Source organism: Oncorhynchus gorbuscha, linkage group LG09, assembly GCF_021184085.1.
Source record: "Oncorhynchus gorbuscha isolate QuinsamMale2020 ecotype Even-year linkage group LG09, OgorEven_v1.0, whole genome shotgun sequence".
In the NCBI taxonomy this organism is placed as follows: Eukaryota; Metazoa; Chordata; class Actinopteri; order Salmoniformes; family Salmonidae; genus Oncorhynchus; species Oncorhynchus gorbuscha.
The window spans coordinates 61,203,274-61,229,774 of NC_060181.1; the positions used below are offsets into that span (position 1 = coordinate 61,203,274).

Here is a 26,501-nt window from a genome sequence, read left to right on the forward strand (position 1 = left end):
TTTAGTAGGCCAACTGCCCACCCAAATGTGTTGCCACACTAAAACAACAGCACAGTATCCCAATATCCATACTGGACATCTACTATTGGAACCAAATTGGATAGACTAAACGTAGACCAAATTCATTCATTCAAATATCAATCCTGCTGTAATTTTGGTCATTATACACAATAAAATATGATTTGACGAGAAACCATTCAGGATACCACTGCCACAATATATTTTGTTTAAAGAGCAACTGAACGCAAAAAAACAACTCTGGTTGAAAACAGCCTATGTTGTAAGGACAGACGCTGGGAGATGAGAAGCAAGTACAGGGAGTGAACATTTAATCAATAACAGACAAGAAACAAAACACGGACAGCGTCTGGACAGGGGAAACATAACAACATTAATGCTGACACGGGATGACTCTGAGGGAACAGACAGATATAGAAGGGGCAATCAACAAAGTGGAGTCCAGGTGAGTCCAATGAAGTGCTGATGCACATAATGATGGTGACAGGTGTACGTAATGATGGGCAGCCCCGGCGTGACAGTAGTACCCCCCCCCCCAGGCATCCCACCTGGGCGAGCCTAATGGGCCGGAGCCCGACGAGCCGGCTGAGGCATGACGTGGGATGGGAGCCTGCCGAGCCTGCTGAGGCGTGGGAGCCTGCCGAGCCGGCTGAGGCATGGGAGCCTGACGAGCCGGCTGAAGCATGACGTGGGATGGGAGCCTGCCGAGCCCGCTGAGGCGTGGGAGCCTGACGAGCCCGCTGAGGCGTGGGAGCCTGACGAGCCGGCTGAAGCATGACGTGGGATGGGAGCCTGCCGAGCCAACCAAGGCAAGAAAACCTCTCGAGCCAGCTAAGACATGGAAGCTCAACGAGCCAGCTGAGGCATCCCCGGTTCCTTCGGCAGCTGCACTCAACATCACCAACCAAAACAAAAAACTTTAAAAAACTCCCAACATTGATATCAACATACGGTCAGGACAGACACTGGGAGACGAGGAGCAAGTACAGGGAGTGAACATTTAATAAATAACGGACAAGAAACAAAACACAGACAGCGTCTGGATAGGGGAAACAAAGCAACATTAATGCTGACTCATGGATCAAACTGAGGAACAGACAGATATAGAGGGGGCAATCAAGAACGTGAAGGGGTCCAGGTGAGTCCAATAACACGCCAATGCGCGTAATGATGGTGACAGGTGTGCGTAACGAATGGCAGCCTGACGCCCTCGAGTGCCAGCAGGGGGAGTGCGAGCAGGCGTGACATACACTACCGTTCCAAAGTTTGGGGTCACTTAGAAATGTTTTTGAAAGAAGCACATTTTTTGTCCATTAAAATAACATCAAATTGATCAGAAATACAGTGTAGACATTGTTAATGTTTTAAATGACTATTGTAGCTGCAAATGGCCCATTATGAACAACCATCACTCCTGTGTTCCAATGGCAAATTGTGTTAGCTAATCCAAGTTTATCATTTTGAAAGGCAAATTGATTAGAAAACCCCTTTGCAATTATGTTAGCACAGCTGAAAACTGTTGTCCTGATTAAAGAAGACTAGATGAGTATCTGGAGCATCAGCATTTGTGGGTTCGATCACAGGCATGAAATGGCCAGAAACAAAAACCTTTCTTCTGAAACTCATCAGTCTATTCTTGTTCTGAGAAATGAAAGCTATTCCATGCGAGAATTTTTTTCTGATTTAGCTAAACTGGCCTGCCTGCCTAATGTGCCTGCTAGCTACTACTAGCTAGCTTCATTGACAAACACAGAGATAGAAATCAGCTTGCTAGCTAGTGATTTTCGGGAATGATAAACAGTGTCTAGCTTGTGCTTTATTTAAAATAGTTTGACAGATTGCTGCTGATGAAGTAGTAGACATGTTCTCAGAAATCAGTCCTGAGCGCAACCAGCAGCAGCTGGCTCGATTTACTCTCTAAAGCGCACTGACTTGTTTTTCATGCAAATGTTTTAACTTGAGAAATACTGCACCAAACACCTTAGCTAGATGTACAATTGGGTGACTAAGACCTCCTCTGCAAAAACCTCAAAATTAATAACAGATGTTTTGATTTATCTTAAATTAGTTCTGACTATTTTGAGGAAGTGGTGGTGGTTGTGTGGTTGCTATGGTGTCTCAAGAGTGACAACCAAAAGTAACTTCCAGGGTACGATAAGCGAATATAACACAGGCACATCAAACCACACCCCCAAGATACAAATCGTATTTTTCTTAAGGAGCAGCAGAAAAACACATGCAGAATTGGTGCGTTCAGACCCCCTTTAAGTGCTATAAAAAGGAATGAACATTGGTGCTTACGTCGAGAGCCACGGACTGTTTGGCCCAGGACTTCTTCACCTGGTCGTACATGATGGTGTTGTTGATGCCAAGGCCACAGAAGATCACAAAGGCCTGAAACACACCACACTGCTGTTACACTCCCAAGGTCACGGCACACCGAAACAGGGAGACATGTTTGACGTCATAACAGACAAACAACTTGTTCACACACACACACACACACACACACACACACACACACACACACACACACACACACACACACACACACACACACACACACACACACACACACACACACACACACACACACACACACACACACACACACACACACACACACACACACACACACACACACACACACATGCAGCACCTACGCACACCACGCAAAACAAAAGTCCTACCTCGAACAGTCTCTGGTCTGCATCATCAAACTGGTTACCATCCAGCCTGTTGAGCACCTGAGCCACACCTGCAACAACAGACATCAGGATCACTGACACTACCACAGACACAGACCAGGCTAAAGCCCTCCTCTTTCTGAGACAACGGCCATTCCTGAGAGCCATCATTTTATCTGACACTAGTTCATTAGGGCTGGGCTACCATTGACTGGGCTGTCATACACACACTAGTTCCGCTCCCACAACCCCAATTAGCAGGAGGAAATCACACCCACACATTCATTAAAGTCATTGATAAAACAAGGCATTTTCTGCTATCACTTTTCAGTGCAATATGCAATGCTTCTACACTGTTGTTTTTGCGTGGACTCATGTCACTGTATTTCCTAGAAGAAGGAGTAAGAAACAGGAAACAGTAGTGTTGTTGACCTGAGTAATTAAAGTGTCTAAGCCTGTTGTAATGTAAGGTTGGAGGTCATGTCGATGGCAACAATAGAACACTGTGTATCCTTTGATCTTTTATTTCAAATACAAGTCCCCTCGTTTGGAGGCACGCCAGCAAGCAAAGACAGGCTGCTCTCCTCCGTTTATCTACTAATTAAAAAACCCAGGACTTTGCTGATAAGGCTAATTGTTAGTTGATAGAGAATCGTCTTCTATCACCCGAGAGAAATTATGCTAACCAGCAGATATTCAAGTTAGCATTGAGTCTCTGGAGAGGTCATTGTACGTTCTACAATGTGTCTCTATGGGTTGTACCGTAGGTTACTGGGGTGCTGTCAATATCACTGAAGATGGAATAATATTTTTACAACCTATTTAGAAGAGCATTGAGATAACAGTGATGTAACAATCTAGCCCAAGGCCTTTTTCCTCTATACTGTTATATCATAACCTCGGTACGTGGCAGGAGGATATCTACCTTCTGAATAAACAGATCTTTGACTTGATCATTTCTCTGCTGCTGTTGTGCTTTATAATGGCTTTATAATGGCTTTCAGTCCAGATCCTGATAGTTTCCTCCCACACACACATTATTCTCTCTCCTGCTCACTCTCTCTTTTATCCCCCTCCCAACCTCCATACGCACGCATGCACGCACACACACACACACACACACACACACACACACGCGCACGCACGCACGCACGCACGCACGCACACACACACACACACAATGCTTGCACGCACACACACACCCACCCACCCCTCTCTCCTGCTCCCTCTTCCCCTCGCAAACTCCATGCACACACACACAATGCTTGCACGCACGGACGCACACGCCCGCCCGCCCACCCACCCCTCTCTCCTGCTCCCTCTGTCTCTCATTCTTCCATCCCCCTCCCAACCTCCACAGGCACACACACATGCATGTACACACATGTGCATGCATACACACACACACAATGCTTGCTTGCACGCACGCACGCACGCACACGCACACATACCCACCCACAATGATCTGTGGTCGCGACTGACCGTCTGTAGCAGTGCTTTCCCTGGCAGCCATGCTGCTGATCACTTTGCTCAGAAACAAAACTAATGACTTCCCAAGTCAGATCTCTGTGGGCCTGAGTCTAGCTGCTAGCATTGCCTCTCCTTGCAATATCCAGCACCAACACCAGACTGTAGATCAATGATGTATCAGAGTGGTGAGGACCTTGGGGTGGTTGAGGAGCACAGAACACTGCATGGTGGAGCAGCCAGGACTAGGGAGGGGACTCCTCCTCTGTGAGAACTGACTGATATGAAGGCTTGGCTTTAATCAGGCTACACTGCTTTAAAAGGGCAATCTGGGAATCACAAAACGTCACCTTTCCACTTTTTCGGTAAACAGCTAAAAGACGGGGCAGGAGAAATTTAACCACAGTCAAATTCATAAGATGGAGCTATGGATGCAAGGACTGATCATCCGTGGAATTAAAATGACAGTTTTAACCATGTTTTGAAGCTATAAAGTGTTTGTTTGGAATTACAGTGTTCACAAGCAATGGAGTAAAACAAGCTTGGGGTTGCGATGGATTTAAACAGTTGAACTAAGGGTAATAAACATTAATGCATTATATTCTTCAAGAATCAATGGCTATATATCATTAATTTAAAAGTCCAGAAATGGATGTATCAATCCCAGATCGCCCCTTTAATTTAGCATCTAAATGCTACAGGGGGAGTATCCTCTCTGGATTCTCCATACAAGACACAGTGACAATCTGAGGTTATCGGAGGTTTGGGACATCATGTACGTTGGTATGTTGATGTTCCTCTCTCATTATTAAAATCACTTTAAGCTTGAATGCTGGATTATGTCTTAGTTTTGACATCTGTCAACACAGATTTATCAACGGACATGTAATGGCACAACTGACTATCAAAAGAAGTCTGTGAAAAAAAGGACAATTTGAGAATTTACCAATGATTTGATGGTTGCTGTTCCAAATAGGTACACAAAGCACTGAACGAATGTGGAAGCCGGAGAACTGATCTGCCTAAATGAAAGAGAAAAGAGACTGGAGCTGAAACTGGGCTGTTAGGATTTATTAGACATGTAAACTGTATCCTTGAGAGACATACGGTGCCTTCAGAAAGTTTTCATACCCCCTCATCTACATTTGGTTTTGTTCCAAATGTATTATATATATTTTTTTTTAAATTTCACCCATCTACACACAATACCTCATCATGACAAAGTGAGAACATGTTTTTAGAAATGTTTGCAAATTTATGAAATACAGAACTATCTCATTTCTATCTAACTAAACAGAACTATCTAACATACATAGAAGTATTCACACCCCTGAGTCAATACATTGTAGAAGCACCTTTGGCAGCGATTACAGCTGTGAGTCATCTCTAAGAGCTCTGAGAGCTTTCCACACCTGGATTGAGCAACATCTGCCCATTATTCTTCTCAAAATTCTTCAAGCTCTGTCAAATTGGTTGTTGATCATAGCTATGCAACCATTTTCAGGTCTTGCCCTAGATATTCAAGCCGATTTAAGTCTAAACTGTAACTCGGCCACGCATGTTCATTCACTGTCTTCTTGGTAAGCAACTCCAGTGTAGATTTGGCATTGTGTTTTAGGTTATTTACCTGCTGGAAGGTGAATTAATCTCCCAGTGTTTGGTAGAAAACAGACTGAACCAGGTTTCCCTCTAGGTTCTTTGCCTGTGCTTAGTGCCATTCCGTTTCTTTTTTTTTACCCTGAAAAACTTCCCAGTCCTTAAAGATGACAAGCATAGCCATAAAATGATGCAGCCATCACTATGCTTGACAATATCTGGAGTGGTACTTTGTGTTGTAATGGATTTGCCACAAACATAATACATTGTATTGAGGACAAAAAGTGAATTGCTTCGCCACATGTTTTGTGGTATTACTATAGTGCAAACAGAAAGCATGCTTTGGAATATTTGTATTCTGTATAAGCTTCCTTCTTTTCACTCTGTCAGTTAGATTAGAATTGTGGAGTAACTGCAATGTTGTTGATTCATCCTCAGTTTTCTCCTCTCACAGCCATTGAGCTCTGTAACTGGATTAAAGTCACCATTGGCCTCATGGTGAAATCCCTGAGTGGTTTCCTTCCTCTCCGGCAACTGAGTTAGGAAGGATGTCTTTATCTTTGTATTGACTGGGTGTATTGATACACCATCTTATTTTTTTATCTACCAATAGGTACCCCTTCTTTGCAAGGTATTAGAAAACATCCCTGGTGTTTGTGGTTGCATCTGTGTTTAAAATTCACTGTTGGACTGAGAGACCTTACCGATAATTGTATGTGTGGGGTAAAGAGATGAGGTAGTCATTCAAAAATCATGTTAAACACTATTATTGTACACGGAGTGAGTCCATGCAATTTATTATGAGACTTGTTAAGCACATATTTACTCCTAAACCTATTTAGGCTTGCCATAGTAAAGGGCTTGAATACTTGACTCAAGATATTTCAGCTTTAAATGTTGTATTAACTTGTAAAAATGTTGAAAAACATAATTACACTTTCACATTATGTGGTATTGTGTGTCAGTAAGGTTAGAATTGTGGAGTAACTACAATGTTGTTGATTCAATACCACGTGGTATTGTGTGTATGCTGTAACACAACAAGTGGAAAAAGTCAAGGGGTGTGAATACTTTCTGAAGGCACTGTAGAGAATGTAACACATGCATTCTTTCAGCAGTATTTCAACTTTGCATAGGTACAAGGTTCACTATGGATCGGACATAATCATTTTCAATACAATCACAAAAACAGGGGCACCGTTGGTTTTATCGACCATTATTATCACGTGAAGATCAACTGTTGAGATCGGAACTCAAACATCAGACAGAGAAGCCTCTGAGCCATATCAAACGGATATTATCATATATAATTCATAATCATGTGACAGCGATCAAAGCTGTAGTATTGTTTGGGTCTTTGATGAGGCTTGCTTCTCTGATTTTAACCAATAAAAATAGCTGCTGAATGGTTTCGGTTACCATTCAAATACATACAGTAAATGTATATACTGTACAGTAAGCACCTAAACATGGTACATACAGTGCCTTTGGAAAGTATTCAGACCCCTTCACGTATTCCACATTTTGTTATGTTACAACCTTATTCTAAAATTTATTAAATGGAGAGAAAAAATCCTCAGCAATCCACACACAAATACCCAATAATGATAAAGCAAAAACAGGTTTACATTTTTTTTGCACATTTATTAAATATAAAAAAACAGAAATACCTTATTTACATAGGTATTCAGACCCTTTGCTATGAGACTAGAAATTGAGCTCAGGTGCATACTGTTTCCATTGATCATCCTTGAGATGTTTCTATAACTTGATTGGAGTCCACCTGTGGTAAATTAAATTGGAAAGGCCACACCTGTCTATATAAGGTCCCGCAGTTGACAGTGCATGTCAGAGCAAAAACCATGGCATGAGGTAGAAGGAATTGTCCGTAGAGCAATCCGAGACAGGATTGTGTCAAGGCACAGATCTGGGGAGTACCAAAACATTTTTGCAGCATTGAAGGTCCCCAAGAACACAGTGGCCTCCATCATTCTTAAATGGAAGAAGTTGGGATTCACCAAGACCCTTCCTAGAGCTGGCTGCCAGGACAAATTTAGCAATCAGGGGAGAAGGGCCTTGGTAAGGGAGGTGACCAAGAACCCGATGGTCACTCTGACAGAGCTCTAGAGTTTGTCTGTGAAGATGGGAGAACCTTCCAGAAGGACAACCATCTCTGCAGCACTCCGCCAGACAGAAGCCACTCCTCAGTAAAAGGCACATGATAGCCCGCTTGGAGGTTTCCAAAAGGCACATAAAGCACTCTCAGACGACAAGAAACAAGATTCTTTGAATGCCAAGCGTCACATCTGGAGGAAACCTGGCACAATCCCTACGGTGAAGCACGGTGGAGGGAGCACAATGCTGTGGGGATGTTTTCAGCGGCAGGGACTGGGAGACTAGTTAGGATCGAGGCAAAGATGAACGGAGCAAAGTACAGAGAGATCCTTGATGATAACCTGCTCCAGAGTGCTCAGGACCTCAGACTGGGGCGAAGGTTCATTTTCCAATAGACCCTAAGCACACAGCCAAGACAACACAGGAGTGGCTTCGGGACAAGTCTCTGAATGTCCTTGAGTGGCCCAGACAGAGTCTGGACTTGAACTTGATCGAACATCTCTGGAGAGACCTGAAAATAGCTGTGCAGCAACGCTCCCCATCCAACCTGACAGACCTTGAGAGGATCTACAGAGAAGAATGGGAGAAACTCCCCAAATACAGGTGTGCCAAGCTTGTAGCATCATACCAGAGAATACCTCAAGGCTGTAATCGCTGCCAAAGGTCCTTCAACACAGGACTGAGTAAAGGGTCTGAATATACTTATGTAATGTGATATATAGATTTGATATATATATATACATTTGCAAAACATTTCTACAAAACTATTTTTGCTTTGTCATTATGTTGTGTGTAGATTGATGAGGGGAAAAAACAATAATCAATATTAGAATGAGGCTGTAACCTAACAAAATGTGGAAAAAGTCAAAGGGTCTGAATACTTTCTGAAGGCACTGTATACAGTACAGTTGAAGTCGGAAGTTTACATACACCTTTGCCAAATATATTTAAACTCAGTTTTCACAATTCCTGACATTTAATCCTAGTAACAATTCCCTGTCTTTGGTCAGTTTGGATCACCACTTCATTTTAAGAATGTAAAATGTCAGAATAATAGTAGAGAGAATGATTTATTTCAGCTTTTATTTCTTTCATCACATTCCCAGTGTGTCAGAGGTTTACATACACTCCATTAGCATTTGGTAGCATTGCCTTTAAATTGTTTAACTTGGGTCAAACGTTCTGGGTAGCCTTCCACAAGCTTCCCACAATAGGTTAGGTGAAGTTTGGCCCATTCCTCCTGACAGAGCTGATGTAACTGAGTCAGGTTTGTAGACCTCCTTGCTCGCACACGCTTTTCAGTTCTGCCCACAAATTTTCTATAGGATTGAGGTCAGGGCTTTGCGATGGCCACTCCAATACCTTGACTTTGTTGTCCTTAAGCCATGACCCCAAACTTTGGAAGTATGCTTGTGCTCATTGTCCATTTGGAAGACCCATTTGCGACCAAGCTTTAACTGATGTCTTGAGATGTTGCTTCAATATATCCACATAATGTTCCATCCTCATGATGCCATCTATTTTGTGAAGTGCACCAGTCCCTCCTGCAGCAAAGCACCCCCACAACATGATCCTGCCACCACCGTGCTTCACGGTTGGGATGGTGTTCTTCGGCTTCCTCCAAACCTAACAATGGTCATTATGGCCAAACAGTTATATTTTTGTTTCATCAGACCAGAGGACATTTCTCCAAAAAGTACAATCTTTGTCCCCATGTGCAGTTGCAAACCGTAGTCTGGCTTTTTTATGGCAGTTCTGGAGCAGTGGCTTCTTCCTTGCTGAGCGGCCTTTCAGGTTATGTCGATATAGAACTCATTTTACTGTGGATATAGATACTTTTGTACCTTTCCTCCAGCATCTTCACAAGGTCCTTTGCTGTTGTTCTGGGATTGATGTGCACTTTTTGTACCAAGGTACATTAATCTCTAGGAGACAGAACACGTCTCCTTCCTGAGCGGCTGAGCGGTATGACGGCTGCGTGGTCCCATGGTGTTTATACTTGCATACTATTGTTTATACAGATGAATGTGGTACCTTCAGGCATTTGGAAATTGCTCCCAAGGATGAACCAGACTTGTGGAGGTCTACAATTTTTTTTCTGAGGTCTTGGCTGGTTTATTTTTATTTTCCCTTAATGTCAAGCAAAGAGGCACTGAGTTTGAAGGTAGTCCTTGAAATACATCCACAGGTACACCTCCAATTGATGCAAATTAAGTCAATTAGCCTATGAGAAGCTTCTAATTCCATGACATAATTTTCTGGAATTTTCCAAGCTGTTTGAAGACACAGTCAACTTAGTGTATGTAAACTTCTGACCCACTAGAATTGTGATACATAGTGAATTATAAGTGAAATAATCTGTCTGTAAACAATTGTTGGAAAAATGACTTGTGTCATGCACAAAGTAGATGTCCTAACCGACTTGCCAAAACTATAGTTTGTTAACAAGAAATTTGTGGAGTGGTTGAAAAACGAATTTAAAATGACTCCAACCTAAGTGTATGTAAACTTCTGACTTCACCTGTATATTGTAATGTAGCTCCAGAGGAGATGATTTTACCTCTGCGTCAAACCGGGGATCCTGGTAGGCATCACTGATGTTGACGGGCAGACCAGTGGACGCTACCAACTCTGCTATACTGTTGTTGATGAGCCAATCAGAGTAGGAGGACTTCTCCATGCTGTCTTTAAAACTACAGGGACACCCGGACGTGGAGGGAAGAGAAGAGAGAAAGTGAAATATTTGTGTCGTCGTAATTATTGACATGCAGTGGAGAAGAGGAGGAGAAGGACCATAGTCACATGCTTGTTCACTGAGAGGACGAATCTTCCATTGTGGCTCGGATCCATGTTGTTCAACCGTTGGTTTGACCTTTGACCATCAATAACCGTCATCCTTATCCTCTTAGAAAAGGGATTCTTTTTAACATCTCAAACTCAGGCACATGCACGTCCGCTGTTGTTGTTTCCCCTTTTTGCCATGATTTGTATTTAATGAATGTCTCATGGATATCAATAAGGCTCTCCAGCACCTTCTGAAGTAATGAAAAGTTAATTGTGGGATTGTCCTCCTCCCCAGTAGACGCCCACACTGCGGGAGAATTGACTCCTTCCTCGACACAGGCTTCGCATTCAGGTTAGGGTGCATCCATAGCATATTTCTCAGCTAGCGCCTCCTGTGCCTTTCCCCTAACGACACCATACGGTGCATACTTGTTTATTGACAAGGAACTTTAAAGATACACATAGAGACACGGTGTCCTCTGAAATCTCTCTGTAGATGTAAAACCCACACACACGCAGCAGGGACTAAACCTCAGTAGTGTGATCACTTCTCTAGCTTCTTCTGCCTCCCGTTAGGTGCAGCCAGAGAACCAGCAATGGAAGCACACAGTACCTCAAAATGATTCTCCCCGAGGGTATAGAATTTCCCAGGTGCTTTAAAAAGCCTAGGCCTTTGACGTCAGATTTATTCACTTAATTAAACACATAAATCTTGCACAATCCCCTACGCAAAAATAACCTTTTGGAATAGCATCATAAACACATATTCCTTTGAACTTGGTGATCATTTCTGTTTACTTTATAACTTGGAATCAGGCTATGGTCATTTGTCTGCCATTATGGGAGAGCAGTGTGCACTTCACATGATAAGAGCAACACAAATCAAAGGTTATGCGTCTCCTGTCAGAAAAGGCTGAACTGGCCAGCCATGCAGCCTGACATTTCACTGATTACTATATCATTATGCTAAGATGCTTTTTTTAATTACCGCAGTAGTTATCATTGCAGCCTTGAAGTGGGCATGTCTGTTGTAGCCTGCACCAGACTGGAGGATAATTTGTCATCCTTTTGGTGAGGTTTTTCCATCCATAAACAACCCACATTGTCTCCAGCCCCTCCACTTCCAGCCCTTCCCCTGCCTCGCGGGGGAGAGAAGCTCCAAACCCCAATTAAGGAGGACTCCTACAACATGGCCTCCCGCATTTACAATCCCCAATATTACTTCCGCCATATTTCATCTCCACATTTTCTTCCCCTTTTCGAAGAAGTTCCACAGAGAAAATTAACAAACAGTTTTCACTGTTTGAGCTTAGAACTAGTCAGATGAGGTTTTGCGCAGACCTCGCAGTTCCGCCGGCGGTGTATGTCTGCAAAGGCGGAGCTGCGATTCTTTGGCGAGAGCCTTGACATCAGGAGCAGAGGGAAATGGGAATATTTGTGTGACAGAATACGTGCTGCACTCACTACGCAGAAGCACACACGCAGCTCATGTGGAAAGAACTCCTGCTTTCAAAGGGCTGTCAACTGGACAGATTTGAATCTTTAAATCCGTAAATGTCACACAAACTCATTTGTCAAATGTGCATTTAAGTTGGCCAATTAGGCCACGGGTCCTTTGATGACTCTGCTAAATATGAAGAGATTTTTTTACAGAGGAGATTCGGCATACAGTATGAGGTGGTGAAGTGTTCATATGTTAATCAGTAAATCCAGACTCAACTTTACCTGCTTTCTATGTCTGCACTGCATTTGGGGGACAGCAGTTCGAACGACTTGGTGAATTTCACCACCTGTGGGATGAAAAGAGAAAACACCACTGGTAGAATTCTTTCAAATGGAAATGTCCCTCCAGTATTTCCTCAGGTACTGAAGTAACAAACAATTTGTCAAGTACAAAGCACAATACATCAGATAGATATTAATTCTGTATAGAAATCGAACCCTAGTCAGTGAGGAAAGATAGAGAGAGACAGAGGGAGAGAGAGAGAGAGAGAATAAGAGCCTACCGGTGACTCAATGTCCTCCAGCAGTTGGACAGAGCAGCGCTCACACTTGAGCAGAGTCTGGGCGCGGTACATGATCTTCCTCACAATCTTCTCCAGGTCTGTCTGCTCCTCAAACAGGTCGTTGACCACCTCCAGGAGCGACTGCAGGTCAAAGGTCACATCACAGACACACGGACATTACTGCTGCTATTAGTCAATGCATGTCTGGTCAACTAGACACTGCACAAGACATAAGATCACTTTTCAGACGCAACTAATAAATACTCAAAGCCATTTCAATGGAGATGTTTCACCTCACAGAGCTAGAATTATGATGGTTTCTAATACGTAAGGGGACAGGATAATATCATATGCCACCGTTCCACAATAAAGTAGATCAGGCACTTTATCTAAAGCACTACCAACTCAATAAGACACAGCAGAGAGCATAAACCAGTGAGTAACGGTGGAGGATCTCTGTATCTCTCTCCCCTCTTCTCACGGGTCTCTGTTCTCATTATGTTCTCCCCCATCAGAGATCAATGTGGGACAAGCATTAGAGCGTCTCTAGACGCCTCGTGTGAGATTTACACCCTGGACCCTCTCGGCACACTGCTGGTCCCTTCCACCTCCTCCCGCCCCCTCCTCCAACAGAGAGATCCAGGCAGGGCTGTACATGGCTCCCTGATCCCTACTACAGTGGCAGCAAGTGGGCTCATAAAGATCAATACCCAGCCTCACTAGTGTCAGCAATGGGGAGGAGGTGGGCTGCTCTATGGGGATGTAGAGACACCATACTTTGATAGTAGTGCACTCTCCAACCCCCAACCCTGCCTTAGCTTGTCCCAGCCTGCTTCCCTTACCCGACTCCTGTCATACTCTTTTCTGGAGGCAGCGAAGAGCTGTGCGTTGGAGATGGCGATCCCACAAAAGGGCAGGTACATCTGCAGCACCTGTGGAGACATCACATCAGACAGACAGTCAATAGGTTGGACATACAGACGCTGAGCTCAACACAGGAAAAAAAGGGTTCACTGTTCAAAGGATGCCCGGCCTGACACTCAGTGACCAGCCAATAGATTCAGAGGAATCGTTACTGTTCAATACACCAAGGTCAGGGGGGAAAGGTTAGTTGAAGATAGGACAGTCAATGTGAGAGCAATAAGCCATATGGTTGAGGAGTTCAAAGTCTTCCAAGTCAGAATAATGATTGCCAGCTGCCCTGTTAGGCTATGGCCACACAGAGACGCATGAACACGAATGGAATTGTATATTTATTCAGCTATTGTCCGTATTGGCCGTCAAAAGTTCAACTCATCGATTTTCGGATGAGCTTCAAATGTAAAAAGGCGGACATATTGTACATTTATGGACAGACAATCATCTCTGTTGTCCTTCATCCGTCAACATATGACGACCATTGAAAAACAATTGGCTTAATCTGTCATTTTCTGACCCCAAAAATATTGCCTTTATTAATATTGAGGCCAGTTTTACTCTATAGGGGAATGAAAATATGACATAGCTGTGCGCACGGTTATATTCTCATACCATGCCCGGGGGGAAACACACCTTTAAAATGGACCTAATAAAGAATGGCCTTTCATCAGTGTCATTTAATTGCCAAGACAAATAAATCAATCCAGTTTACATTTCCCCCGTTTGACTGAATGGTTTGACCCTTTGCCTCAAGGTGAAAACATGAATTGCATAACAGATTTCATGTTCCACTCCACCTCTTCTTTCTTTCTGTATCACAAAACATGGGTCCACCTGCTTACAGGGCAGGCTAGATGATGTATGACTCTTGATGGCTGGGGGTTCATTAGCGTGTTATGAAAATCTAATCAACGCTTCGCTGGCAGAAATCGAACGGCATTCCTTCTGTTGCTGCCAATCCAATATTCTCGACAATGCTCTGAGGCACATGCACGCACGCATAGCCAAGGGACTGAGAAGGGGTGTGTGGTACGTTACAGTGTGCTGTGGAGATCGCCGTACTAATCAGACCTACGGTATCTGGGACAGAGTACGGGCCGGTCTATCTCACAGACCATGGGGCCTTACCTGAGAGACACTTACACCACTGCCCTGTGACGAAGGATCAAGAGCATTTAGAGTCCTTTGCTTCACATTGTTTAGTCAAATCAACTCTGTTTTTGGCTGCTGCTTTATACCCCGTCAACCAACAACGTCCAACGAATGCACTTTCGGTTTCAGACCCTTAAGAACAATGGGGAGTTACTCAGCTGTTACCGGTGATGCGTCAGATACTGTTACACACATCATCTTGTCCACCAGCTCTCTTACACTGAGGAAAGCTGATGTTTCACTGTCGGAAATGGCCGGGATGCTTGGGACGTCCCTACCCCTAAACCCTAACCTTAAACCCTACCCTTACCCATAATCCTTACCTAAACCCTAACCGTAACCATTGTAAATGTCAATTTCAATGTCCCAAGGAGCACGGACCATCGTGAGATCCGTGGGCATGTCAGAGGGAGAAAGCGTGGCTCTTCTCACTACCGACAACTCCAGCCTAAGACAGACAACCAATTTCCAAGTTTGGGACTTTATTTGCGCCAGACGCACAACTGTGTCCATCTATGATGCTGGCAATGGTTTTATTCTACACATTTCCCTTTAGGACTAAGCAGCTTACCATCTCTATCAATCACCTCGCCTCTGCATCTCCCACCGGTCACTACCTTACCACATACATTCACTCTCATGCCTCCTAGGGTGACTCTGCAGCCTACACAGCATTCACTATACACACACGTACACGTCATAACGCATAGAGCACGTTCACATTCCGAGCATAAGCGGAAAGACAGCAACCCTATACACAGCATATACACCTGTACATCCACTAAAGCTATTGAATGATTTAATAACGATTTTCCAGAGCGGCTGTCCAGCGTCCAGCAAGATCCCATTAATTACAGACAAGACTTTGGGGACCCCGCTATGGATCTGCCTGTATAAGTAACGGGAAGAGGAGAGGGACACACACGCTCAAGTAAAGCATAGGTTGCAGCAGGTCCATTGTACTACAAAGGCTGCATTACAAATAAGAGGCTTCAGCCCATAGAGGCCAGAGGGCTGACCAGTAAAGGTGTGGTTTAATAATGAAACTGACTAAGGCCTTGGGGACCCACTACTAATGTAGGGGAAGCCAAGAGGACGTGACGGCGTTGCAGTAGGCTGCTGTACACCTAAGCCTGGCTCTTAATTATTTTGTTAGCTACACAAGCTGTTTACAGGAGCTAGTTGAGGTAGCTAAGGATTGTATTCAATCTATTCGGAGATGTTACGCCATTCAGCCCATTGTTGCTGTGCCAAGAGTCTTGCCGTGTTGCGTCTATTCTCCCCCTGCGTACAGCAGTAAGTCTCCTGTTTCCCTCTGATGTCACTAGGGTTCTCTCTAACTTGCGTCAGCAGTGCATGTAGCACTTTCCAAATGCATTTAGCTGTGATTGCTCTTTATGGAGGTGGCATCAATTATTGATGTAAGAGGAATCCACACTGAGACAAATTCTTACCATGCAGCTGGCTCTTATTATTCAATTTGACCATGAATAATTCCAGACACTTCACAGATCAGGTGAAGATGAATGATCTAGTTTCCTGTGGGTCTTGTGCGTGGCTCTGGAAGCTATCAGGGCGGGTTCACAACCCTTTATATGTCTTTATTGACTGCGGAGCTACGTTTTCACAGAACACTTTAACAGCACTGAGTGGCTCTAACTTCATGCAGACCACTACTGATTGGATAAAACAAGCCTTTTAATGCCACCACATGATGTCGAACGGTGCTGATTAACTGAAGACGATGTAGGGCAATGAAACAACTGAAGCCATTCCTTTTCAATGGAAGATAAGCGAAATGGGCGGGGGACCGTTGGGCATTGCAACCATTGGCGAGGGAGCGTGAACAAAGCAGGACCTAAGTTGGGGAAAGCCAGAGATACTGTGTATAATGACAAGATGGTCTAGTCTCAGGCTTAACAATGGGAGTTGTTGTCGCAAAGGCTGGAAGGCAGCCGATCTGCTTAACGCTGTATTCAAATTTTGGTGGGAGTGGACGCTCTCGCTTCACCTCTTCCTCTCTCAGCTTTCCCCAACTTAGTTAACATGTACTGGCAAGACAAATATGTTTGAATTGTGTTTAAAGTATGAAGATCTTTTATATTGACTAGTAACTAATGACTCATTTAGAAATATAATGAAATTCTACTACTTACATGATTGTAAACAATTCAAGATTAACCGATGTTGTAGAGAGTACATAAAAAAAGAAAAAGGCATTTTAAAAAAACACATTGCATTGAAACAACAGTAAGTGTTGCATCAGTGCAATAATGTCAAGTTAGGTTATGTGTGAAAAGACTTTGAACTACAATATATTACCCCTGCGACATATTCTCCAGAAGTGCTTTGGCTATAAAGTGCTCTGGTTCTTTATGGAGCTTAATTCCAGTAGAGGATTGAGAGCCTTTAAATCGGGGTGACTATTATGGTGTCCTTGTGTTCTGCAGACTACAGTTCCATCTGCAAGCTGAGAAATGGTGCGGACTAGAACAAAATTGGAGGACAGGGGTATGTGGACTCGAAACACAGCTTTCTCAATGGTACGACATGTAGTGTGACTTGACATGATCAAATACACAGACATATTTTGTCACATGAATAACTGCGAGTCATTGTAATGTATGCCCTGTGTCATCCATCTCTAGATCAATATTCAACACACTGTGTTACTACAGTATTACCACTAAAAATATTTCTCACAAATTCACATTTGAGATGTTAATGAGACCTTCAACATTTGTAGAGTTTTTACAAACCTCATGCCAAACAGCTAACCTTGAAGATCACACTGCAGTGATCCCTGAATCAAGGAAAATCCCCCCATGGGTAACAGGGTGAATCAACAGCAGAGGAAGAGGGCATTTGATGAAAGGTTACAGGCCCAGTCCTCCATAATGATCATCACTTCAAGCCCAAATTGGCACTAATTACTCTGATTTGCTCCAAGGGTCTGGCCTTATCGGGAGCGAGCTACACTACATAATTTCAACATCAGTTCGACATGAGTGCAGCCAATCAAAAGAGCCAAGCACCATTTCCTGCTCTGTGTCACTGAGGGCTGTCCAACGAAGCATGTTCGCTCGAGCTCATAAAGAACGATAGAGGCCTCTCGTGGCCAAAGGGCCATTTTAGCACGGGAAGCGCCATTAAGAGTTTCCACCATGCCTCCGACATTTTAAATGAGTCACAGTAGACAACTGGGGGGATTCCTATGGGTGGTTGCCTCACTGGCGATGCCCATGCTGTCACTGACATTATAATAGCGAAGATAGAAAGATGAGTCTTCTATCTATCTCTATGGTCGAGCTTCACCGCCCAGCCCTCTTGACAGCTGTCAGCCAGGGGAACGAGTCAGCACTGCGCGCCTCACATGATGTTAGCCCATGTTCAATCGCTCTCTAGCTCATACTGTTATCCCCATTTGCTTCAAGATATCCTGTGCCCAAGAAAGGGAAAGTAACTGAACTGAATGACTACTTGACCTGTAGCACTCATTTCCGTCATCATGAAATGCTTCCAGAGGCTATTCATAAACCATATCACCTCCTCCCAACGTACCATTATGTGCACACTGCCAGGCCTCCAGGACACCTACAACACCAGGTGTCGCAGGCAGGCCAAGAAGATCATCAGGGACCTCCACCACATCATGCTGAAAGTGCAAGTTGAGGAAGATAAACTCCTACGTATGACATTGGATGGTCAATTATCATGGGCAAGTCATATTGACAAAGTTGTTGTGAAGATGGGGAGGGGTATGTCTGTTAGAAAAGGATGTTCTGTGTTTTTGTCACAAAAACCAAATGTACTAGTTGTTCGGGCTTTGGTCTTGTCCCATCTTGATTAGTGTCTGGCTCAGAACAGAGCAGCACACCTTGCCCTTAACTGCATATACAGAACTAACATCAACAACATGCCTGCCAGTCTTTCCTGGTTGAGGGTTGACGAGAGAGTAACTGCTTCTCCAAGTTTCTATGAGAAATAATACTGTGACGAAAAATCCAGATTGTCGGCATAATCAAATAACATTCATCTCAGACACCCATACATACAGTACATGACATGCCACCAGGGGTCTCTTCACAGTCCCCAAGTTCAAAACAAATTCACGGCGACGCACAGTTTTATACAGTGCCATGATCTCATGGAACTCCCTTCCATCTCCAATTTTTCAATTTGTGTGTCTGTCCTTGTGTATCAGTGTTTCGTTATTTGTTGTGTTTTGTGTTTTTTTGTGGACCCCAGGAAGAGTAGCTACTGCTTCTAGAAAAGCTCATGGGGATACAGGTAAAGAAATAAACAAATATCTCAGCATCATTCTAGTAGGCCATGTCTCAACGCCCAAACACTAGCAATATCCTGGTAAGACTGATGCCACGGTTACCAGACAGCCTCAATCATTTCATTGGGGTCTTTAATTTACATTTCCTTTAGCCAGGGCAGGGGGCAGGGGACAGGAGAAGAGAAGTTGTGTGGTGACCGTACAGGCATGCAGCCCAGCCCCCAACAATGTACACCCTCCCCACTGTGGTACATAGACATAATAAGGCTGCCACTCCAACGTGATCAGCATTGAACCCATGGTAAACTATCAGCATTGAACCCATGGTAAACTATCAGCATTGAACCCATGGTAAACTATCAGCTGTATTGGTCAGCGATATAGGACTTTATTGTCTGATTTACTGTCTTATTATCGCCTCACTTAATCTCAGTTATCATACCGTCCGGGAGTCTATTACAGCAATGTGTGAGGTGTGATTATAGTTAATTGTACTTGAATACCAAATTGAAAATGTCTAATCATCGGCCATACATATTGGTCTTTCCCTCCAGAAAGAGAGAAAGAGACAATGCTGGTAACCTCAGTCCAGGATTGTATTTATTTCCGTTTTTCAAATCTTCATTTTGGAACATTTCAGACGGGAACTTGGCTCCAATGAGATATGGTGTTCCCTCATCCTTCTCTACAAATGTACAGTGGTGAAATTGAGTGAAAGTGGATGTTACAGTATTACAGTAACTCAATAGGACAGGGAATGTGGCAGAGCCATGCCAAAAACTTGAGAATGTGGGAACAGGCGTTGTTTGGCTGCCAATACCATTTCAGTTGTTGCAGCTCAGTCACCTGACAGGTGTATAAACAGGTATACAGACAACACACTTTTCGACAGACAGGGGAGCGCAATCTAGCAGTGTTCAATTAGCTCATTTTACACAATAACATTTGAAATTATCTTTAAAACAGCAATATTATAGTATAGTATCATGCAAAACTAAATAATAATTCAAGGATCAGACACTGCACCATGGGGTCAAGTTATTTGCGTCTGAGAAAGTCTATCGGTGTATTTATCCAATAAAGATAATGAGGAAATACAATTATGCATAAATTATCCAAGCTTCCCAAAGTACTCTAATCCTGTAGGGTATCAACATAACACAATTTACAGAGCGTGGCATTTGAGAACAAAGACATAAAATATGTTTAGCTACGGTAATATATTAAATTAGCGTGCAGTGCAGTGTGTTGGTGATAAGCACATTATTCACAACAACAGATTGGGAGGGGGGGGGTGTCTACACAAAATTAAACATTTGCAGCAAAAATGGATAGTCTGTTTGAAAGGGTGCACTTCATAAGTGTAATTCTACAAGGTCTTTCAATTAAAGCATTACTGCATTGTAGCATGCAGCTTCTGCCGTCCTCAAATGCCAACATAGGATTTCATTACTAATTCAGTTGTAACCATCCCGTGCATTGGCGTGATGCTAATGCAATGTGAAACGTGCTGAAAACACAGTGAAGAGACTGTGTTAGTCCCTCCACCCATTATGCACAGTGAGACAACTCTAAACCTTTAATAAGTGCATTCTACCTACCATAACATATCCGAAAGTGTTTCATTTTTATTTTCAAAGAGTCCTCTGCGTTTAGCTTTATGCAGTTGTTGTTTTTCGGAAGAATGCAAGGCTAAAAGATGCACTGATGAAGGAAGACAACATGTGCCTTGGAAATCTACCCTGCACAACTGTGAGCCACGTCACAGGGCTGCCTGCCTCTGCCTGGCCGTGGAAGGGTTTGAAGTGCGTAAGTACCGAGCGCCAGTGCAGACTCGTTATGCCTCTAGCTGAGACTGGCTAGCGAGCTAAATGAATAACTGTGCCAAATAACAGCTCATTAGAAAACCGCAGATCCCACCAGGAAGATCAATGTGAAACGCCAGCATCCTTCCTACCTCACTGGATCTACCTTATTACGTTTCCCCTTCGCGCAGAGACGAGTGTGTCTTTGTCTTGGGTGCAAATGTCAACTCAGCTCATCTGCGTACAGCGGGAGTCAATTCAGAATGGAAGACATGTCAGTAAAACTCACTAACCCTTGTGTGTATCCACTAACAGATTACTGCTTACTGTACAACCCCAGTGTTTAGTCACTTTGGCTAATACATACCTATTGATGTGGTGGCAAGGAGTCAAAGTTTCTTGTAATCCCATTGTAAAATGTCATCTAGTACTAGAAGACAGGGTAGTTGCAATTGCCTCTGTGGACGTTTCAATTCTACACTGAATGTAATTGGTATTTGGATTACTTCACTGTGACAGAGTCAATACACACTACAAACTGGGTGTCTTCTATTTATAAACAACTTCCATAAATGTGTCTTACGGCGGTCCAAGATGACGAAAGACAGTGTTTCTACCTTTGAGTAGAAGCATGGCAGGTTCAGCCCCCGTTGCTGGGGGTTCATTGTTAGAAAGATAAATGATGGGGAAAGCCTATTAGTTTTGCTCGCAGACATGAATGCTTAGGTAATTATAAAGTACACGACCAATCAGTCTTCACTGCTTTACAACGTGGACAGACAGCCATAAGAGAGACACCACTTCCCCTGCACCTTTGCAAGCCTTGCAAACCCCACAGCTATAGACCGTATCCCCTGAAAAACATTTGCCACTTGTGCTCTAATACAGGACAATGATAATGTTACCTAACCGATGTGAACCATCGGTTTGGACTACAACACTCTAATCTTTGCCTGAAATGCACAGGTCAGTATTTTGTAAACGCATAATAATGGTATATCTTCCCCCTGGCTTTATCTCTCATTTAGTCGTTACCAACGGAATGAGAGCAGCTTAATTAAGATGGATTTAGATGGATTTTGTGTATTTCTTTCTATCCATTTCATGTGATTCTCAGACGGGAAATCGTCAATGGTCTCTATAAGTGGCCTTCATAATACGGTCCACATATCACTCTGTGTTCTGCCTCAGTGACTTCATTGTTTTGGGATCCTATTAAAAAAAGGGATGTGGGCTGTTCCAGAGACGATGGAGGCATGCCTTTTTACACACGAGGTAAAAACAGACGTCTATATCTGACATGTCGGGACCATTACACGTGTGGACTCTCTCAGAACGAGGGGACAATTGAAGGCTGGAACGTGCGACAGATGAAAGGGAAGAAACAGAGACCAAAGCTGAGAAATTCAGCACAAGCCATTGGCATTCGTCTAACACTCCTGTTAACGTCGCTCAAAACGGAATATTTTGAGTTGTTTCGATGGTAATGAAATAGTTGAGTGTTGTTACTAGTGTAATAACAGTGTCACTACAGAGGTATACCATGTTATAAAGTATTGCCTATCAAACTGCAAAAAATGTATTGCCTTGAAATGGAAATCTGAAGTAGTTTGTATCCCACTGGAGAAAATGACTTACTGGTTGAGGAAGTCAGAGACATTTTACAGAATTTGGCAACCCTTTATTGATTTTGTGGAGAATCTCCCCTAACATCACATTGTTTCCATCTAATCCACAGGTCATTTCGCACACTCAATGTACAATATGTAGCCTACTTCAAGTGACCATATGATCTAATTAAGCATTAAGACCCGAGGAGGTGTGGTATATGGCCAATATACCATGGCTAAGGGCTGTTCTTCAACACAACGCAACGCAGAGTGCCTGGATATAAAACTTAGCCGTGGTATATTGGCCATATACCCCAAACCCCTTAGGTACCTAATTGCTGTTATAAACTGGTTACCAATGTAACTAGAACAGTAGAAATAAACATTTTGTCATATTTATTTATTATTTAGCCTTTATTTAACTAGGCAAGTCAGTTAAGAACAAATTCTTATTTACAATGAAGTCCTACCCTGGCCAAACCCGGAAGACACTGGGCCAGTTGTGCGCCGCCCTATGGGACTGTAGTGACGCCTCTTGCACTGAGATGCAGTGCCTTAGACCGCTGCGCCACTCGGGAGCCCATTCCCTGGTATACGGTCTGATATACAATGGCATTCAACCAATCAGCATTCAGGGCTTGAACCACCCAGTTTATAATGTTTCTTAATCCTTTTTTCTTTTATGTATTTTTTGTCTGTTAGTTGTCTTGTAAGGAGGCTATTGTCACTTTGTTATATTGTTGTCTAATGTCTTTTCATTTCTGTTTTGAATGTTGTTCTTGATTGGAAAATGAAATGAAATAACAACAGTCAAATTGCAGTTACCTTCTCATCGTCTTCAGTGAAGAGAGCACCTCCTGGACTCTTGTTGATGGCCTGGGCTACTCCAATGATCTCCCCATCACTGTTGTGAATGGGCATACAGAGGAGGGACTTGGTCTTGTATCCTGACAGCTTGTCAATCTCATCACTGAAACGACGGTCCTACAATCCATGGAAGATGGAAGGACATAAGCGCACATGACAAGTATTAGTAAATTGGCGTTATAAGGCACATCACTTCCTGTGAGATCCCGTGATCAGGCCCTAACTCATTGTGGAGTGATGACATTGTGTTGCATGCAAAAATACTGTGGGGAAAAAATGGTCTTCAACCATGAATGGATATGTCAACCTAAGCACCCTGCCTGACTATACCATTAATATGCTTTTGTGTTTGATTAGCAAATCTTCAAGTGCAATGGAAAGCAATATAGTTTGGCTTGGCACTACCACACTAACTTCAGGAATGTATATGCATGAGTTGTGCATTCAATGCCTGCAGACCGGATTGTAAATCAATTGATCAAGACTACTTCAAATAAGATCAGCGTTAGGTCCTGGGGCCACTGGGGAGTCAGCTTGGCAATAGTCCACATCATCCCTGGTGGCTGGTGAAACATCACATCACCACTGAAGTATAAGCATGCACTTCTCAATTCCATTTCATTTCAGTAGGCTTTCTTTACTTCATGTGGTGAGATCAATTTTTCTGTTGATTATTCAAGAGTCATCGGTCATCATAGGCTTGTGTGTATGGTGATAGATGAGGGAAGGATGCAAATTAATCAATTATTATTCTGATGCAAATGCAAAGCTGTGTGTTGATGTGCCACATGATCTCATCTGTTGCACACAGACAAACAAACACAAAGGTGGGAGTGCTCTCTCTATCTCTCTCTCTCACACACACACACACAGGCATACACACACACAAACTCACACACACCTGATAGGCATCTGGGATATTGACTGTCTCTCCATGCTCAGCAACATATCCAATGATTCCCTTTCCCCAAGGAACCTGAACTTCATCCGAGTTGCTCATGGAGGGTAAAACTGTGATACCTGCATGAACATCAAAGAATTTGGATACCAATGTCTTCTTATTTGCTGAGCCTTCCACTAAGAATAAGGAACAGCGGTCTGCATCGACCATTATACACACAAACACCAGGATTTTGTAGCTGAGGCTAGTTAAATCCAAGTCGTTAGATATGTCTTTTACCAATTCCAGGAAAAACTCTCGTTCGTTGTGTTCTTTAAGGTAATATTTGAAATCGACAGCTGTGGATGGATACTGAGGTATGTTCACTCGCGACTCCAAGAGCGCGCTCAGGATGTGGGCAGTGGTTGGAGGCAACGAGCTGGCTTTTCTCAGCAGAGCTCTCCTCCTCATACTTGTCAGTGGCTCCTGAGCCCTGTAGTTGACTTGCTCATCATATGTCCTGTTGCAATTCATTGCTTTGGACCTGGCGAAAGTTTTCCGCAGTTCCTTCTGCGATGCTCGTCTATGCGGGCCCCCATCACCTTTGCAGCTCGCCCAACTGTCTTTACAGGCGCTGACGCTTGTTTTCTCCGACTCGGCGACTGCGGTTGTACTTACTGAAGTTTTGCTTGCCTGGTGATTTTTGAGCCATTTCTCCACCATACTATGTTTCCCTTTTCTGTTTAGATAGTCCTCAAACAACTCAGGATGCGTATCCAGAAAACTTTCCACGTCAGAGAATACCATATTGGACACTGCCATGTCGGTTGTGTTGATGGTCCTGGCTGAACCAAATCCATAAAATTGCACAATAAATTTTCATTTATAATATTTTACAGAGTATCAAAAAATAAAGAAACCTAGACACTTCTGTAACACGACTTCCCTTAATCCATTCATAACGAAACTATCTTTGAGGTCTAGGCTACATATCTTGTTGCTTTCTGTACAAAATATGATGGAGAAATTATGAGGAATATACCACCTCACCTCCAATAACATATTAACTCTCAATTGCAATTAATAAAAGCCACCTCTCATGGATGAAAGACAGGATGCAAAAAGACTCACGGACTTCGACTGTTCTTTATTCAGAGAGCAACTGCTGCCGCGCACTGGCCGTGCATCACCGGAGTGGAGAGTGCGCAAATGACGTTGGCTATTGCCGCGTTCAAAACAACTGGGAACTCGGAAATCGGTGGATTCAAGATAACTGTCAACGAGCTCCGATTGAGAAAAATTGTTTCGAACATTCATTCAATTCGGAAACTCGGGCATCTTTCTAGAGCGCGGACTTTCCGACCTGAAGACCGCTAACGTCATGATTTGACCTCGTTTTTCCCCCAGTTGTCTTGAAAGGACAATATGGAGCTGCTACCGAAGCTCGACTTCGGAGCTCTACCAAATCTATTATGTACAGAAATATTTAGAGCAGTGTTTCCAACTTTTTCCAATTCTATTTCATTTTAGAGTTTATAATGAGTAATTACATGATTGTTTAAAATAAACTATTAATTGTTGATTTTAGTTAGGCCTTAATATAGCCCGTGTCTAGGTGTATGTGACAATAAAACATATATTTATTTCTGAATATGCAAAAAAAAATATTAAACAAGAGCCTTAATCGCATCATGTCGGAAGTGTGATAACAGTGGCCTCTAGTGGAAATTTACGCTGTCACGTTCCAGAACACACCTACTCATGCATACACACACGCACTTTTTCTTGTTGTTGTTATTTTACTATAATTAAGCTGTGCAGTGCACAAATGTTCACTTTAAAATTGTGTTTATGGCTATCCACAACACCAATTCCTTGATCTCATTATGTTTCCATCCAGGACCATATCTCTTGTTTCACCTGTTACAACATTTCTGTGATGTGTAACTGCATTCTCCTCTAGAGGGAGCTGTACTCCACACTGTGGAATACGATCAATGGGTCTTTCACGTTTGCACCATAGAAATAGATAAAGGACTCATATTTGTATATGTGCCATTATAACATCTGTGACAGCATGGGCAGCACCATTGAGGCTATCTCCAATCCTGAAGTAGTCAGTTTTCTTCACAATTGGCTGATCGCTCCTGATGACCCGGTTGGACATGACTCCAACAGGGTCACCAGGAGGGATCAGCCAATGGTGGAAGAGTTTGGCCAGAGGATGAGTCTGAGTTGTATTTCACTGTTAGTTTTACAATTGTTTATATTTTATTACAAATATTGATGGGTAAAAAATAATTTCCAAAAA

The 26,501-nt window shown here is 43.1% G+C and overlaps 1 protein-coding gene across 2 annotated transcripts in view; it reads right to left on the minus strand.

Moving 5' to 3' along the window:
- Positions 1 to 25,524, minus strand: part of LOC124043888 (dual 3',5'-cyclic-AMP and -GMP phosphodiesterase 11A) — a 59,240-nt gene extending 33,716 nt beyond the window's left edge. The window contains exons 1-9 of one of the 2 annotated variants that reach the window (XM_046362988.1): positions 24,212 to 25,524; positions 23,269 to 23,427; positions 13,516 to 13,605; positions 12,674 to 12,814; positions 12,393 to 12,457; positions 10,444 to 10,576; positions 5,119 to 5,194; positions 2,709 to 2,776; positions 2,320 to 2,412 (exon numbers count right to left, since the gene is read on the minus strand). In XM_046362988.1, coding sequence (XP_046218944.1) covers positions 2,320 to 2,412; positions 2,709 to 2,776; positions 5,119 to 5,194; positions 10,444 to 10,576; positions 12,393 to 12,457; positions 12,674 to 12,814; positions 13,516 to 13,605; positions 23,269 to 23,427; positions 24,212 to 25,012 — 1,626 coding nt within the window. In that variant the 5' untranslated portion in view covers positions 25,013 to 25,524. Of the gene's footprint in view, positions 1 to 2,319; positions 2,413 to 2,708; positions 2,777 to 5,118; positions 5,195 to 10,443; positions 10,577 to 12,392; positions 12,458 to 12,673; positions 12,815 to 13,515; positions 13,606 to 20,629; positions 20,839 to 23,268; positions 23,428 to 24,211 lie in introns of those variants that run through there. The other variant, XM_046362989.1, reaches the window with a different exon arrangement.
- Positions 25,525 to 26,501: the final 977 nt, after the last annotated feature.